The sequence below is a fragment of the Calidris pugnax genome, unplaced genomic scaffold (genome assembly GCF_001431845.1).
Source record: "Calidris pugnax isolate Ruff unplaced genomic scaffold, ASM143184v1 scaffold36, whole genome shotgun sequence".
In the NCBI taxonomy this organism is placed as follows: Eukaryota; Metazoa; Chordata; class Aves; order Charadriiformes; family Scolopacidae; genus Calidris; species Calidris pugnax.
Window position 1 is genome coordinate 3,998,644 of NW_015090825.1, and position 17,469 is coordinate 4,016,112.

Consider the following 17,469-nt stretch of genomic DNA (forward strand, 5'->3'; position numbering starts at 1 on the left):
TTAAGAATGGGGAGTGTCAAGTCTTGCTTTTAATTTCAATACTATTGGTAGTAATTTCTGTACTATTGGTAGCAATAAAAGTAATGCTATTTTACATGTATAGAGCATGTGTGCTAATGAATTTCAAAAGAACTTTTAAGTATAGGAAATACTGTGTCTATTTTAAATGAGGAGACCTGTATGTCACAAAATTTCTTTTGAGCTTCAGCACAAGTAATTTGCCAAGGGTGACATAGCAGCTTATGGGAAGTTAGGGAAGAAATTTAGGTCTCTACTTCTGTGCTCTAACTTTCCAAACATGAGCATTTTCTGTTGGAAATATTATAGAATCATGCACTGTCTCAAGTTGGAAGGGACCTGCAAGACCATCACCTACAACTCCCTGCTCCTCACAGGGCTACCTAACACTAATCCATATGACTAAGAGCATTGTCCAGGAGCTCCTTGAACTCTGACAGGCTTGGGGCCATGACCACTTCCCTAGGGAGCCTTTTCCAATGACTGACCACCCTCTCAGTGTCCAATCCGAACTTCTCCTGATGCAGCATCATGCCATTTCCTCATGTGCTATTGCTGGTCACCAGAGAGAGGAGATCAGCACCTCCCCATCCATTGCCCCCCTTGATGAAGTTGTAGACTGCCATGAGGTCACCGCCTTCTCTTCTCCGAGCTAAGCAAGCTGAGTGACCTCAGCTGCTCCTCCTAAGTCTTACCCTCGAGACCTTTCACCATCTTGGTCACTCTCCTCTGGACACACTCTAGTAGTTTTATGTCCTTCTTATATTGAGGCACGCAAAACTGCACACAGTACTTAAGGTGAGGTTGACCAGTGCAATGTGAGTGGGGCGGTCACCTCCCTTGACCAGCTAGTGATGCTGTGCTTGATGCACCCCAGGACACAATTGGCCCTTCTGGCTGCCAGGGCATACTGTTGACTCATATTCAACTTGCCATCCATCCAAACCCCCAGATCTCTTTCCTTGGGGCTGCTTTCCATCCTCTTGTCCCCTGGTTTGTATGCATGAGCAGGATTACCCCATCCCACATGCAGAGTCCGGCTCATGCCCTTGTTAAATTTCCTACAATTAATGATTGCCCAGCTCTGTAGTCTATCTCAATCTCACTGTAAGGCCTCTCTACCTTGACAGAGTCCACAGCTCCTCATAATTTGGTATCATTGGCCATACTAAACATATCAGATATGTATCAGCAATGTGAATGTATCAGATTCCAAAGAGATCTTGAGCTTGAATAGGATACTGAGTAGACATGAACTGTGACCTTGAATTTGATGCGCTACTTGCTGTGTTCATGGTACTTCCCTTCTCTCTCTTCCCATGTAGTATTCTGATATGTGCATCAGTTTCATTGAATCATAGACTTCTGTAAGTTGTAAGGGACCTCAGGAGTTCACATAATCTAGCCCCCTGCTCAAAGAAAGGGCAACTATACCAGGTTGCTCAGAGCCATGTCCAGTTGCGTTCTGAATATCTCCAAGGATGTACATTTCACAGTGTCCCTGGGAACCTGTTCTTGTGTTTCACCACTCTCTTGGTTAAAAATTTTTTACTTTGTATCAAGCTGGAATTTCCTATATTCTGCCTTCTATTTGTTACCTTCTGTCCTTCCACTGTGCACCTCCAAGAAAAGTCTTGTTCTGTCTTCTTCATACTGTACATTAATTAGCTGTAGACAGAAATAAGATCTCTGAGCATTCTCTTTTTAAGGTTAAACAGCTCACAGCTTTTCAGCCTCATCACGTGCTCCAGCCCCCTAAACATGATCTTGGTAGACCTCCTCTCAATTTGCTCTAGTGCATTCATGTTCTTGCAGTTGAGTGCCCAGAAATGGGTACAGCACTCCAGATGTTGTTACTCAGATCACCGAATAGCAGGGTACGGTCACTTCTTTTGATCTTCTGCTTGTACTCTTACTAATACAAGCCAGGATGTTGTTAGCCTTTGTTTTAAGGAAACACTGCTGACTTTCATTCAACTTCTCCTCCAGGGACCTCAGGTTTTTCTCCAAAAATGCTTTCTAGCTGGCCAAATCTAAGCCTGTTCTGTTGTATGGGATTATTCCATCCCACACACAGGACTTGGGTGTACCTTTGTTGAGGCTCATAATGTTCCCCTCAGGTCATTTTTCCCAACCTGTTAAAGCCTCTAGGAGTAGCAGCCCAGCTCTCCAGTGTATTGACCACTCCCTGAATTTGGTATCATCCACGAATTTGCAGAAAATGCCATCCATCCCATAGTCCAGATTGTTAGTAGAGACATTAGGCATTATTGTTCCTAATAATACTAGCTGAGGCTGAGGGATAGCTCTAGTGACAGATTGCCAGTTGGACTTTATAACAGTGATTCAGACCTTTGAGTCCAGCTGTTCAGCGGATTTTCCACTCCCTATACTGTCCACTTAGTCTGTCTCTCACCACTGTGGCTGTAAGGTTACTATGGAAGACCATGTCAAAGCACTTGCTATACTTAAGGTGAAAAACATGCACATCCCCTTATCCACAGTGTAAGTCATGTCATTGTAGAAGGCAGTCAGATAATTCCAGCATGGTTTGCCCTCAGTAAGTCGATGCTGTTCATTCCCATTCACCTTCTTGTCTTTCATGTGCTTGCAAATGGCTTCCAGGATGATTTGCTCCATAAACTTACAAGGGTCTGCTGTGAGGCTGGCTGGCCATTAGTTCCCCAGATCCCCCCTCTTGACTTTCTTGATGTTTACCTTGTCCAGTCATCAGGAACCTTACCCTGTCCTCATGACTTATCAAAGATTATAGAGAGTGATCTCACTAAGACACACATTACTGTATCATCTTCAGATTTATCTCTTCTAGTCCCATAGACCTGTATAAGTTTGTTTTGCTTTGCACCATATCTCAGTTCCTAAAATATTGGTTTGCTATTGGTTCAAATTGACCCAGGCTGCCAAAGTGATTCCAAGATTTGCCTGATTTTGAGCAATACTGTTAAAATCACATCATGTTCTTTTTGATCATAGAGATAAAATGAAGTCACAAAAACTGGAGGCAAATTTTGGAGACAACTGTCTTCAAGGGAAATTTTCAATGGCTTTATGAAATAATTGGCCACTTCCAAAACCCAGGTTTGAGTAGAAGCTTACATTTTGAATGGCTGTGTTTACCTGTTTCATAAAAGAAGTTGAAATTTAGGTTTTCAGAAATGTTCCCAAACCATGACACATGTTCAACGTTTCAGGCATTTAATAGTATTCAAAGCCAAATAAATCCTGTGTGGTGTCAGTCTTACTTTAAGAAAGTGGCCAGTTTCTATTGCCACCTGGTAGAGATTCTGCTTTCATTCAAAAATTTCAGAACTGTAACCCGGAGAACTGATCTTTCACTGCTAAACCCTTGCATATTAAAGTGACATATTAAAGGACTGAATACCCTTGTAACCACCTGGTAAATTGGCCAACGTTCCCGATCCAGTATTGAAGGACCAACAGCTCAAGTTTATGCTTTTTAATAGGATATTTTAATATCCAGAAGCAGTGCATATCCCATAGTGTAATAGACTACTGTTAAAACAATAGATATCCTAATTGAGTAAACCATAAGTATAGCATGGTGGTAATTTTGGTTACTTCTTGTCTATAGATCCAGGGAGCAGATACATGAGAGATTATTCCAGAAATAGGAGCTTACAGTGGAAAAACACAATGTAAGCTTGTCCCAAATTGCCCTATGTAAATAGATGTCTGTTTCTTTAGGTCCCTGTTTCTGTCTGAGTTTTCTGGCGGGAATTCAGTAAGGATGTAAGTAGGGCTGCAAACATCACTTCAAATTCACAGTAAAGTCTAATAGTTTCAAAGGGTGAGCTTTATCATAATTCAGAAGCAAATGGCTTCTGAATAGGTTACATCACACGGCTTTTTTTGTGTCTTCCAGTTCTTTTCCTGCTCCCTCATCAGAACAAAAAACATCTGAAACGTGGCAAAAAGACTAAAACAAAACAAAGCAAAAAAAAAGAATAAATGTGCTGAGGTTGCCTTTCGCAGAGGAAAAAACATTGGAAAATGATCTGTAGGATCAATATCACTATGACGATCTGAACCAAATTTTGAACATCCGTTCTTTACCTTCCATACAAGTATAGCTTCTCCAATGTGATAGCTTTGAAATAAGTCATTTGCTTCTGCTGTCTATTTGAGATGTAAAACTTTTATTTGCATTTCAAATATACACTGAAGTTTGATAGTGGGGAGGTGAAGAATGAGTTGAAGTAATTTTGGACAGAAACACAGGTGGTGACACCCTTTGGTTTATGTTGTATATAGGCCTCAGCTACTCTATTTGATGTAGCTCGGAATACCTCTTTCCCACATTCTGCTATTCACGTTTGCTTTCTTTTACCAATGTTTTCTCACGACCTTGAGTTTAAGGAATTTCATCAATACATCTCTCTGATTATCCAAAACGTTAGAGGTACTGTCAGATGTCCTCTTGCTCACTTGGATCTTCATTCTGTTAAAGTTTGTCATGTATTAAAGTCAGAGTCACCAGGAAAGTTGAAGGGCATTTATCCTTTTTGGTTTGTTTTACTAAATCTCTGTGAAAATAAGAAAAGCTGGCTTGATTCCCTCTATTTATACATAGAAATAACTCTTGTTCACTGAATGACCCTTACCCTATAGATCCAGTCATCCATGCCATGGGAAAAAAAAAAAATTGTTGTGTCTATTCATTTGCACTGGATGTCATCCAGAAAGCAGAAATATTACTGCTTATGTTCATCTCGTGTTGATGAACTGCAATAAAGGACGCTTCATATGCCAAAGTTAATCTGCTAACGTAAGATTTACTGCTCTTTGCAGTGCCATGCCAAACGTACATCTTCAGCACTTTTTCCTGGTTTTTGACCTTAACTCTTTACTCCTGGCAAATCATCCTACCATTAAACTGTACCCAAATAAAAAAAAAAAAAATGTTTTCAATGACCTGGAACTTCTTCCCTTCTCTGAAACATAAAATCGTTTGATATGTTGGCCTATGAGGATGGACACAACCATCCACATACAAATGGAAATGCCAGCATTGTCATTTACAGAAAAATTCTTCAAGCAGCAGTGTCAGTCTCTAAGTCTATAAAATAGTCCTTCCCAGGAGAGTAAATGAAAATCAGAACTGCCTTACTTAAACAGTTAGGTTCAGGCCCTGCAAGTCGTACCTAAGGTGAGCAAGTTCTCCGCCTGAAAATAAGGAGTTGCAGACTGAGCTCCATTTTCAGAAAGCTGTTCTAGAAAACATGTCAATCCATTTGTTAGCTCTGCTTGCTGGCAGTTAGATGCAAATTCCATTTGTATACTAATGGCTTCTTCTACATGACGTTATTACATAGCACACATGGCATAAAAAATTTAAAATCTGTCTAGTAGAGCATGTGTGAATGTGAATGGACGGCAGAGTTCTGTCCCGTGCTGTTAACGCATGTGTGCCCCAACCTCTTGCTTTCAAATTGTTCATAAGTGCCAGCAGCTTATTCCACTACTGATGTAGAGGTCTGTGCCAGTGCAAAAGGAAAAAAAAAAAAAAGTTACACTTTTTTTTCTTTTTTTTTGAAGCAGTGAAGTCCCTCTGAAGGGCCAGTCTAAGTTCACCTTGAGGGCATTAGCAGAGGCTACTTTAAAATAAAAATCTGTTAGTACTAGTCAATTGAAAGATAAAGCCTTTTCTGTTCTGTGTAAATAATTTTTGATCAATGTACTGTTCTAAGGCAATTCCCTATTAGCATATCCTATAGCTTATTGTCAGACCTTGTCCACAGGGTACAATTGTGACACAGACTGTGAATATTCAGCAATAGGAGTCTGTAAATCTGAGTAAGTAATGACAAAGCCTCTTTAGGGAGAGCCAGAATGAGGTGAGCCGAGTAGAATAATGGCAGTCTTGAGGGGCAGGGGGGTATTTTAATTTAATCAAAGCCAGAGCAACTGAAAAAGATACTATTAAAAGGACTTGCTCTCTGAAGTAAATACTTTTCAGATAAATGCACAGTTCAAACTGACGTGCTAAATTGGTATCCTTACATCCACTCTATTCTCTGGATCAAAGCAAAGTTAATCATTTCACTTGCCTTTTATCTATTTTATGGATGTGTGTGTGGGTATGTGTGCATACGTATGTGTCCGGTGTGCGCATGTGCACACATGAGTAACAGAAAATAATGGCAATGAGGGAGGGGTTTTTGCTTTTTCTGTGATGAAGTTGAAGATTTTTTTTTTTAATGTAGTGGTACCTAATAGTCATTGCCCACTGTTGTAAAAGCTCAGAAGTATTGCAGCTTTCTCTTGCCTGTGTTTGCCCAGCCACCCTTCTACATACTACAAGCACTGGGAAATTTCAATGACACAGCTTGGAATGGGTTCAGTGACCTCAATTATGCCCTCCCACCCACTCCAAACTCCTTTCAATTTGCAAAAAGCTTTAAGTGGACAAAACCCAGATGCCTTTTGCTTGTAGTTCAGTAAGAACAGATTGGGCATGTAGATTCTTGTCAAAGTGATATATGTAGTTCATTTTCCATTAACTCTTTCTTAACTAAGGATTTTAAATTCTCAGTTCCAAGTCTAGCACTCTGCTTTGCTTTCTACTGCTTTTTAAAGTTCATTATGCCTGCAACATCATTTAAAAAAATGAACCTTAAAAAGCCTCGGCTAGACATTGACTGATACGAAACAGACTGAATGTTTGGTTCTGCTTTTAAAGGCAATCACTTTTTTTTTTTCTTTTTAAACTTGTTTCATATGTAATAACCCATCCTATTGTCTAAGACAGTTCAAAAGCACTAACGAAATATAATGAATAAAAACACCAGTTTGGGGGGAGCAAGAAATCATGACTTGTGGAAATGATTTACTAGTCAAAACCAGTACGTGGGCCCTGATGACCTCGAGAGCTTGCTTCAGTTGGCTTGCTTCAACTTAGATTGCTTTCATAATGTTGTAATATCGCCCCAAAGAGTCGGTGCCTCTCCCCTCCCCCAGAACATTTCATTACACTCCCTTTCTCCCTCTCTCTCTCTCTCTCTTTCTTTCATTCTGCAGAAACATGTGCTGTCAATAATGGAGGCTGTGATCGGACTTGCAAGGATACCGCGACAGGGGTACGATGCAGTTGCCCAGTTGGATTTACCCTGCAGCCTGATGGGAAAACGTGCAAAGGTCAGCTTCTGTTTGCTTTGCAATGCACCGTTTGCCTTCAGTGGTTCCAGTACAAGATGTAAATATTCAGCTATTTAATCAATACTTTCAGGTTAAGGCAATACTGGCATAGTGATTGCAACTGAGTTCATTAGCTTTCTCCTTCCCTAATTTTTCTGTATTTACCTATTTCAATCATTTTTCTCTCTATTTATTAGGGGGTTTTATTACTGAAAAGAAATGAGATACAGAGGTCAAAGTGTTTCAAACTGACCAGAGATTTAGAGGAACAACTATAGGCTGCAAAAAGCCTTCAGATTCAAAGGACAGTCTGATACTTTTGTAGACCTTCGGTCATATAATGGTGTCTGAATTTGTCTATTCAAAAATCAAGTTACAGTTCTCAACCAATACTGTGTTACCTGCAGATGATCAACCGGTTATTACTAAATGAAGCCAAACAAAAGATGCAGAGGTATTGCTCAAACAAAAAAACCCAGACAATTGTCCAGTTCTGCCCCTTCAAAACATAAGTAGCCATCTACAAAGGAAAAACAAAACATTTACTAGTGCACAGGTCTAAAGCATACAGCTGATGCTCAGATTTTACTGTTCCAAAGGCAGCACATGAACCTTGGTATTTTGTTCTTCATGAGATTGTTTAAACTGAGGTCAGGGGAAGAGAGAAAAGAGCATCTGATATCACTGTCAACATCTGTTCTCAGTTAAGGAGACAGGGACAGTTCTCAAATATCCCTGCAGAATCACACTTAATGGCACAATGCATGTGAGTAGATTTGGATACGTGTTTGTAGGACCAGGCCCTCTGTCCACCATTTTCCCATCTTCCTATGAATTTCTTCTGAGCTCCGTTGCAAGACCCTTGGTGATGGACATCCAGGACGACACTGCATATATTGTTGTCACAGGCAATACTTGTTTATCACTTAATGACTTACCATAAGTTAACCTAACTTGCTAAGAAACTATTGAGACTTTTTTCCTTCAAAGTAACCAGAAATGTCAGAATATCTTTAGTCCGAGGCTTGATGTTACTTAAAATAGTAAAACCCACAAAAATAAACAGAAAATGTGTGGTTTCCTCTTGCTCCAGGCTGAAAAATCCCAGCGCTTGGGCATGATCCTGTTAGTATTTATAGAAATAACAGTCCATTTGCCTGTTTATTTGAAAATAAAACATTTAAACTGCCATTGCACACAATGTTAATAGTTAAGGGTGAGCACACATCAAAAATCAGTTGTTTTAGTTCAAGCCACATAAAAATAAATCTTCATTTTTACAGGCAGACTAGCTAAGCCATAGCAGAGCAGTAACAGTGATTCCACCGAGTGCTTAAAAAGGAGGCATTTTAATACTGTAACATACACCTAGACTTGATCATAATGTTTATTATTGAAACAACATCATGAAAAAAAAGATTAATTCTAAATTTAGAATTTTGGTCATAGAACTAATATGAAACAATATTTATATAATAATCAAGTCTATAATTAGTGCTGCAGACAAAATTGAAATATTCAACCAATCCTCAAACCAAATATCCTAGCTCTAAGCTCTTTCACATTTTTTTCTTTTCCCCTTTTTTATGAGAAGAAAATATAAGAAACAGAATCTGCATTTTTATGATGCTGAAGATTCTTTCTTACTTTCTTAAAGTAAGCAGCATCTAGAAATTAACTCACATGGTTTAACAAACCAACCAGGCCATTTCTTTTTAAACTTTATTAACATTTTAGGAAATACTCTTTATCATAAAATGGTAAAATGTGTTTTGCATTTAATTTAACTGTAATTAATAATATTTATGTAATGTATTGCACTGTGAGATATCTGGGGAAGATTCTGCTTCCCTGAAGCTAAAGTAACTTCCCATTTAAATCTGTGCACAAAGGATCCTGCACTTAAGCTGACCAGTGAAGCTTCCTTGGTGGCTTTTGCGGGCAGGACTGCTCTGTAAGGTTTACATCTGAGTGCAAAAGCAAGCATTTTGGTGGAGTGATGTTGATACCTTCTCAGCTCCTCTTGCTTATAGGTAGAGCCTGGAAAAGGCTGGGGTGGGGAAGTTCAGTGTGCACATATTCTTTCCTAAAAGGCTGGGGAAGTTCAGTGTGCACATATTCTTTCCTCTGAGTTCTGTAGGAACCAAAAGAAAAGAGTGATCGGCTCGAGTTCTCTCGTTTGATTTTTTTTTCTCTTTACTCTTCTTGATTTGACTGGCCCACAGTTTCTCACATATAGTTCATTGTTCCTCTGGCTCTAACATTATGTCTGAGTGGTAAGAGCAATGGGTTGTCTATTGGATGCATCTTCAGGGATCATGCAGCTGTTACATCTTCTGGCTCTAACATTATGTCTGAGCAATGGGTTATCTATTGGATGCACTTTAAAGCATCTTCAGGGATCATGCAGCTGTTACATCCTGCCTTTTCTGGGCAGAGTTTTCAAGTCCATCAAGTGTCACAGCATCTCCAAGTGAGGTTTTTCATAGAACCATCATTTTAAGAGAGGTTGTGTTTCTAAATACAGGAGAAAGATACGCCATTGTCTATTAAAGGGAAGTAGAGAGACAGAACATGTAAGAAAAGCTGAGAGAAATTGAAGGGATAGTTAATATATTAATCAAAAAATGCACTTGTGGGATGAACAAAATGATTAATATGTTTAGCTTGAATTTAGCAAATAATGTTGACCAAAAAGAATGTTTTTCTTGGAAAGTCTACACTTTTTTGGTCCATTTTGGCATCTTCCTCTCTAAGACATTTTACATAGTACAGCTACTATGTGAAGTGATGTAGTTACTTAGATTCAAGAGGCTTTAATAAGACTCAAAGAAACATCTGAATTTTTGAGTACTCTGAGGTGGACATTGTGTAGTTCATTAATCTGTAATTCTAGCTCATTTGTTGGTGATTTCCTCAGTAGTGCACTTTTACCATACTGGTATTTTATGGAGATCTGTTGCCAGTTTTCTTCCTTATTTTTTCCAAGTGAATCAGGTAAATGAAGAACATTTTTATTTTTGAATTAATGAAATAAATGAAAAATATTGTCTTTCTAAATAACAGAAATTTCTAGATGGTTCTGTTAAAAATATCAGGACTGGTCTGTTTTAGGCATTATATAGACATATATCGGGAAAAAGAGTTTACTGCCCAAAATGTTCATAGGTTTTGTTTAGCGGTTTGGAATTTCGTTAACTGTTTAGTATAGAAAAAAGGCAAGTACATATACAAAAGGAAAGGTAATTTTTTAAGAGAGAGTATATGTAAACATGCTTCATTTGCCAAAAGATGGCAAATAAATCCTATTAAATGTAACTAATTGATCTACACTTTGCAGTATCATATTTCATATTCTATAGTTCTGTCATAAAAGATGGGATGGATTCAAATCACAAAGTACAGAACTGAGACTCTGATATTTATCCTGGCCCTTTCCCAATGCATCTGGGAATGGAGGGTGCAGGGAAGCAGCTTCCAAGTAATACAAGGTACCTACCTTTAGCTGTTTTGCATGTCGACCTCTTTCACAGGCTCAGTGGGAAATGAGTTCATTGTTACCTCAAAGAATCAAGCTCTTTCTGTTAATGCAGAGTGCAGTCTGTTTTATATCAAATGTCAATAAAATAGGGGGAAAAAATCGTTATGGAGAAAGTTTTAACATGGAATATGTGCAGGTAGCTCTATAGCCAGTAGGAAGACTATAGCAGAAGATTGTTTTGGTTTCTAGAAGAAATCTCTTTTATCTCTGATTCTTTCTCCCTTACATATATTACTTACCTGATTTCAGAATGAAATAACAGCAAAAGTGCTGTCTGTGGTCTAGTTAAAAGAGATCTTCAGATGTATTAATGGTGGCTGGGATAAAAATGCATTAACATTTTGCTGTTCTTTAAAGGTCAGTGTCAAACAAGGCTTCCCTCAGCTGGGTTGGTGCACAATGGAGAATGCTCCTTTTCTCCCTTCAGTCTTCCTATAAACTTGGCTCTTTATAAGCCAAATGCTCCTTTTCTCCCTTCAGCCTTCCTATAAACTTGGCTCTTTATAAGCCAAAGCATGGATGCTTTTGTCAGCTAAGAGATGAGACATATCCCAGGCAGAAAGAGTCCCATATTCTCCCCCTAATTAATGCTATTTAATTTCTCCTACCATTGTAATTGGGTGATCCCAACTTGATGCTGAGTTCACTCGATGCTGTCAGTTATTGTGCTACACATTTCCTTAAATGCCTACCAAGTCATCCCACAGAAGTCAGCAAGTGCAGACAGAAAGGGAGCTAGAGGATGAAAAGTCTTAGTGGCCCAGGATGCTCACTGCTCATTGCCTCTTACCCACTTTTTAATATCCCCTGTATTGTGTATATCAGGGGTTCTGTGGTCCCTGGCTCCCTTACTTGTTGGTTTCTCTGCATCCTTCCTGCTGAGTGCCCTTTTCACACATCCAACTATAATCTGCCCTCAGTGAGAAGATTCATCAGTTGAGCATTTTAATTATATTAAATACAACTTATGTGGCTGATAAAGCAGGAGACTCATTTGAAAAAAAACTTGTGAGTTTGAGAGGAGTGAAGTCAGACTAGGTTAGACTTAGCACAGATTTCTGAAGGTTGTTTAAATCCAGCTGCCAAACTGGATCAAACAATGAAGGGCTCATCTGCCCAAGGGCAGCTAGAGAAGGGTGGGAGGCAAGCTGAGCAAGGGAGCATTCTTCTTCCAGGACTTACAGTAGAGAAGGGCTGGGAATGACTGTAAAAAACGTTTGAGAGAGATGGGGGCTTTGTTTGTGGGCTCTCTAAGAACTGAATTAGAGCAGGAGGAAGGGCCACAGGCTTCTAGCGTGGTGTAAAATGCAGGACCGTGTGTCTGATGTGCTCCGTCTCTGCCTCAGGGGTTTAACAAAGAAACTGTGCCCCCAAGGCACTCTTGTGCCCCCAGAATAATGCAGCTTCCCAGTCCTGTATACATAGACCTAGGGGAACTGTGCGGGGAGCAGCACTTGCTGAACTCTTAGAGTCAAATGGTAGGGCAAATGTAATTTGTAAACAGAAGTATAACTAGATTTCTAAGGGGGTTATGAAGCAAAAGCCATATCTCAACTACAGCTTTTCTGTAAACCTCTATAAAGTGCCACCTAACTTTGCAATGCCCTGTAGATGTTTTTTAATAGCAAGATGTGTAATATTTTGTTTAACTGACTTTCTATTGTGCATGATTTTCATAGGTGAGCTTGACAGTGGGATTTTGGGGAGGTAGATACTCAGCTGAGCTACAATGTCAGTGGTTTTAGTAGCAATATGATGTTACGTTGATAATCTGCCATCAGCTGTGGCTAAATACAGCAGTATTAATTCATGTGCACGAGCAGATCTTTGCCAAGCCCAGGTGATTTCATGGACATATATTTAGGAGACAGAAAGGTCTCCACCTAGAGATGGGGCATTTTATTTACTGTGCAACACTAAGTAAGCCCTTCTTAGCCCTCTGGCATATTGTTTAACTAGAGCAGTGTTACGCTGGGGTTATGTGACTGGATGCTGTTTAGGCAAACATTTCTTCTTCCTGCTGTCTCATTGTCATGGTTACCCAGCAATGTGGTGTGCTCTCTACTTCTTGAAACAGGCCCCCATCCTTTTGCATTCAGATGCAGCGAAGAAATGTGGCACTTACATGCTTAAATACTTGACTGTGCTGCAGTGGGAGCATCAGAAGTGTCTTAGTGTTGAATGGTTTGTCCAGTAACTCGACTCTGTAACCTTCCTTATCATTAAGCAATCTAGAAAAGAAGAGCAGGAATCATAGAGACCAACTAATAATTTCAGCCAAGGGATGGAATCAAAGTTTATTGAAATAAAAGGGAATCTTTGCATTGGCTTTATTCGGTTGACGTAGATTGCTCTTTTTTTATCTTTCTTAATTGCAACCTATCACACCAGGAAAATGCATTTTTAATTGGTTTTGGATACAAAAAAAGTGAAAATTCTTAATTCACTGAAAGTGAATTAAATTTTGAAAATGGAATTGTTTCTGTGAGGAAAGAGTTTGTTACAGAATGAGTTTCAGTGAAGCAAAATATGTCATGTTTTGTTAAATATGAACTGAAAGGTTTCATTAATTAGATGTTTAAAATTAATGCTTGACATCAGTTTTGCATAAGAGTATGACTCAGATGTTGAAGGCTTTCCTCTCTTTTCATTCAGAACACACTAACACTAAGTGAAAAGCTCACAGTGAACAGTTTAGCTGGCCAATTTGGCTTGATTTCCTGGCTAGAGAATATCTGTGAACAGTTATGATTTCCTCCATCATTCCATTAGTCGAAATTACTTAAAATTTGTTTTAGGTTTTTTCTCTAAATTGGATTAAATTGACTAAAGCTTTTAGAATTGCATCCTGTCAATCCCAATCAGTTCATGTGAAACTGAAAAAGTTTCCTCTTTTTTAGAAAGGAACACCAGAAGGAGTTGCAGTTTATTTTTATTGTTTATTATTAGTAAGATGCAGCGGTTAATCTAGTACATCAGCTATTAGTTTGCTTGAGTTATGATGCTACCTTTGTTTGACTGTGATTGATTGGAGAAGTTTCAGGGTGGTGTATTTTTTTCACTGATTGCCTAAGTGGAGAGGTTTTTGCAGTAGGAGTAATTACCTGTGATGAACTCAGGTTTTGTTTGGTTGATATCCCTGATCTACTTGCCGTTTTTTTTACATGCCAGTAAAAGTTTGACAGTAAATATGTCCCTGTGCAAGATAACCTCTGTAAAATATATGCATGTCAAGTTTACACCAAGGCAGATAGAACTTTAGCAGCACATATGACCACACTTTTCATGTCATATAAGTGTCTCAGTGACTTTAGAATCAAGTCTGTAGGTTTGGAACAGGTCTTCTGAGCTTAAATTTGTCTCACCTAAGAGGCAAATGCAAGACAGGCACAAATGAATTCATGTGAATGAACTTTTTTTTTATTTTTTGGTTTGGGCACTGTTTTGTTTTCTTCCTTAGCTATAAAGAGATCTTCTTGAAAGTAGTCACCCAAGTACAAAATTTTCCTCTGTTAGATTGCCACAGAAAATGCTTAGGTTTCTGTTTATGGGAAACCATCATTTTACCAAAGGTATACATGACTTTTTCATAAATGCATAAGAAGCATTAGAGAAGATATCACTAAAATAACATGCTGAAAGGTAAACTAAGTTCCCTGCTGAAGTGTGTAATTTCCATTTGAAGGTGCACAACTTCTATTTGAAGGTGCACAGCCGCAGAATTTAGGTATTTAGCTTCTGCATAACTTTGAGGAATGTATTGCGTTAGAATCACTAAGTTACTGTGCTGTGAAGCTGGAATTACGTTCCTTGTTGAATTCATTCACATACATCAGCATTTTAAATTAAAAGGAATTTCAATGATCTCAAGAATTTAAACTTCAAGAGGTTGCTTATAGGGGCAAATCTGTTCATAGCTGCCTGGCTACCCTTAATGAGATCCTCAGTCTGCTTTCTGTGCATCTTCCATTAGTAGTATCCTTCAGTGTCCTGTCTTTGATACTCCACACAATGAAAGGAATATTGGTGCCTGCTCCACATTACATGGTGTTGGTGACAGTAGGTATTGTATTGGCACCCAGAGCAGGTCCTGGGACATACAAAAAGAGCTTTTCCCACCTTTCTCTAGCAACAGGAAGATTTTTTTTAACACATGTGAAGAGATCAGTTTAGCTGCCTCCACATTAGACACGTGCAGTTTTTGAGATACATAAGCATTATAAGCCATTAGCTATTAGCCATAACGAGCAATTAGCATTTTCCAGTGCTCTCTTTAAAAAAAAGGGAAAAAGCATACATGCAAATGGTGTGAAAGAATAAACTGAAATGAAGTAAGTTGCTGGCAGTCATCACCTCCACTGCAGTCGGAGTTCTCTGGTACCAGCAAATGTCAGCATAAATGTCAGATTCAAGATTACAAGCAGCCGTGGGTTTTTATGAAGAGGATGTCTGGCAAAAGCAGAAAGCTCAACTTACTTCCCTTTTTTCTGATTACATTTCCCATCATAATTGCAGCACCTGAAATGGCCATTTACTTCTGTGTCATATCTCTACGATAATTTATGTAGTTAATAGAGAGATTGTAGTCTCACTTTTAATACGTGTTTTAATACGTGCTATTTGAGGCAGAGCAATTTGGTGTACAGCACATTACATTTTGTTAACGTTCTGCTGATACATTGCCTTATGTTCATAGTTTGGTTTGAATAGTAGCATATGGAAAATGGTCCCTTAGCCTCACCCTCAGTCAAAGGTACAGTGACAACTAGTGAGAGCAGCTTTTCAATTAAGCTAATAAGTAGCTTCTCTCTTCTTACTGAACATAAATAAAGGTATATGGGTTGGATTGTTCTGGGGTATCCCAGAGCAATAGTACAGGTGTTGCTTAGACTCTGTCAAAAGAAACTAAGGGAAAGACAAGATTACTCTCACTAGGGTTCAATTTAATATTTTGGTATCTCTACTGGAAAAAAAAATTGAAGACTTCGCAAATGGAAACAGATTTGAGATACAGTGAGTGCTTCGACCCTCTATAAAGAAGCTGACCCAAGTAGATAGAACATTTTAACCATGATTCCTGGGAGTGACAAGTGATAGAAGGTTTTTAGGTGATTGGCCAGATACTTTTCAGGCTTTTTAGGGAGAAATATCTCAGACATTTCAGAAAATTGAATCACAGGATTTCAAGTCTGGAACCTCAGGAAAAAAAAAAGACATTGAAGATTACTATTTCATTTTTAAATTAGAGGTTGTCATCCTCAGGCCTTTGTACAGACTGCACCTTCTCTGACTCATCCTTTGATCCCCAAGGGCCATATTGCCCCTGCCATGGATACCTAACTAGAATGTCTGTCCCCTCTTCTGTGCATCAGCTCTCAGTGGGCATCAACTTTAAATATGGTCCTTGTGCCTTTTACTTCTCTCAGGAATCCCACAGTGTCCAATTTTTTAGAAAACGGTCAGAAGAATAGATGAGCCCGAGGAAAAATAACCACATCAGCCTTGGTAATTCCTGATGGTATTAGAGGTCTTACATCATATGGCTCCTATTTGCACAAGCTTAAAGATATGTGCATTGGGAAATAACATGGAACAGCTGGCACCCTCTGAACTCATATGCTATCATAATAAGATGCTCATAAGCACATGCAAATAGTCTAATCCCAGCCTATAGGGTACCCACTCTACTTGCATTGAAAATATCTTTAACCTGGGTTACCCATTCCACATCCCTTCAGAGTCTGACCAGTGAGGAATAAAGTGACTCTTCTTGCTTTCAACAAAAGAAACAAAATCTAAGAAAAAAGTGGATGTTAATACAGTAGTGCAAAGAGGCCTGTGTTCTCCACTAACATGTGAAAGTCAATACAGGACAAAATTTCAGTCCCTGTTTGGTTTCCTTCTGTTTTCTGTGTCACTCCCTCAGTTAAACATCCTATTCCAAAGAAATCAGATGTCCTTAATTTTTAGCAACGGCTGGGGCCATAGCCTGTTTGTCAAAGCCAGTCCACAAGCTGTCTGGAATCAAGGAATAGAATTTTAGGTTAAAGTATGTGTTGTCTTTTAACAATCCTTAAGTGTTTACTGAAGTGGTTTATTTTGAGCCATTCTTTCTCTCGGATGGCTTTTCCCCTGTTTCTCATCAACTCAAACCAAGAGTAAACTTCCCAATAGTCAAATCAAGATCTAGTTTTCATAATTCATTATACAATAACTCTGCTTCCATCAGATCCCTTACAAGACTGTGCTTTCAAGCTACAGCAACCTACCCTCCCAGTGTTTGTAACTAGAAATAAGCGCATGTTAAAATATAAACATCATTTGAGTTTGTTTTTCTGTACGTGTAAGAAAAGAGCTATCAGAAAATAGAAGAGATCAGATATAATCACAAGCCACTACAGCCATGAAACAAAAAAATACCTTTGTCTTCTCCATGGTGAACACAAGGCAAATACAAATCTTGTGGCTGAAGTCCATTTTTTATCCTAAAAACAAGAAAAAAATTAAATGCAAAAACCTCTTGTATCTTTACATACATCAATTGTATGACACAGAATGGAGAGTGAACAGAGGAATGTCTTTACCTTGTATGAGAAGTCAGCACCTAAATGAATTCGTGAACGTGAGACAGATGTGAAGAATTATGGTAATTAAAATATGGGTCCTCCAGTGACTAGACTAGTGCTTTTAGGAGGAACCAAAATAGTCATTTTCTATATATGTGTGATGCACAG

General features: G+C 38.8%; 1 protein-coding gene across 1 annotated transcript in view; it reads left to right on the top strand.

Moving 5' to 3' along the window:
* The window catches only part of SCUBE1 (signal peptide, CUB domain, EGF-like 1), a 266,905-nt gene that overhangs the window by 180,564 nt on the left and 68,872 nt on the right, over nucleotides 1–17,469 (top strand). Inside the window, exon 10 of the mRNA XM_014940071.1 lies at nucleotides 7,078–7,194. Coding sequence (XP_014795557.1) covers nucleotides 7,078–7,194 — 117 coding nt within the window. The remainder of the gene's footprint in view (nucleotides 1–7,077; nucleotides 7,195–17,469) is intronic.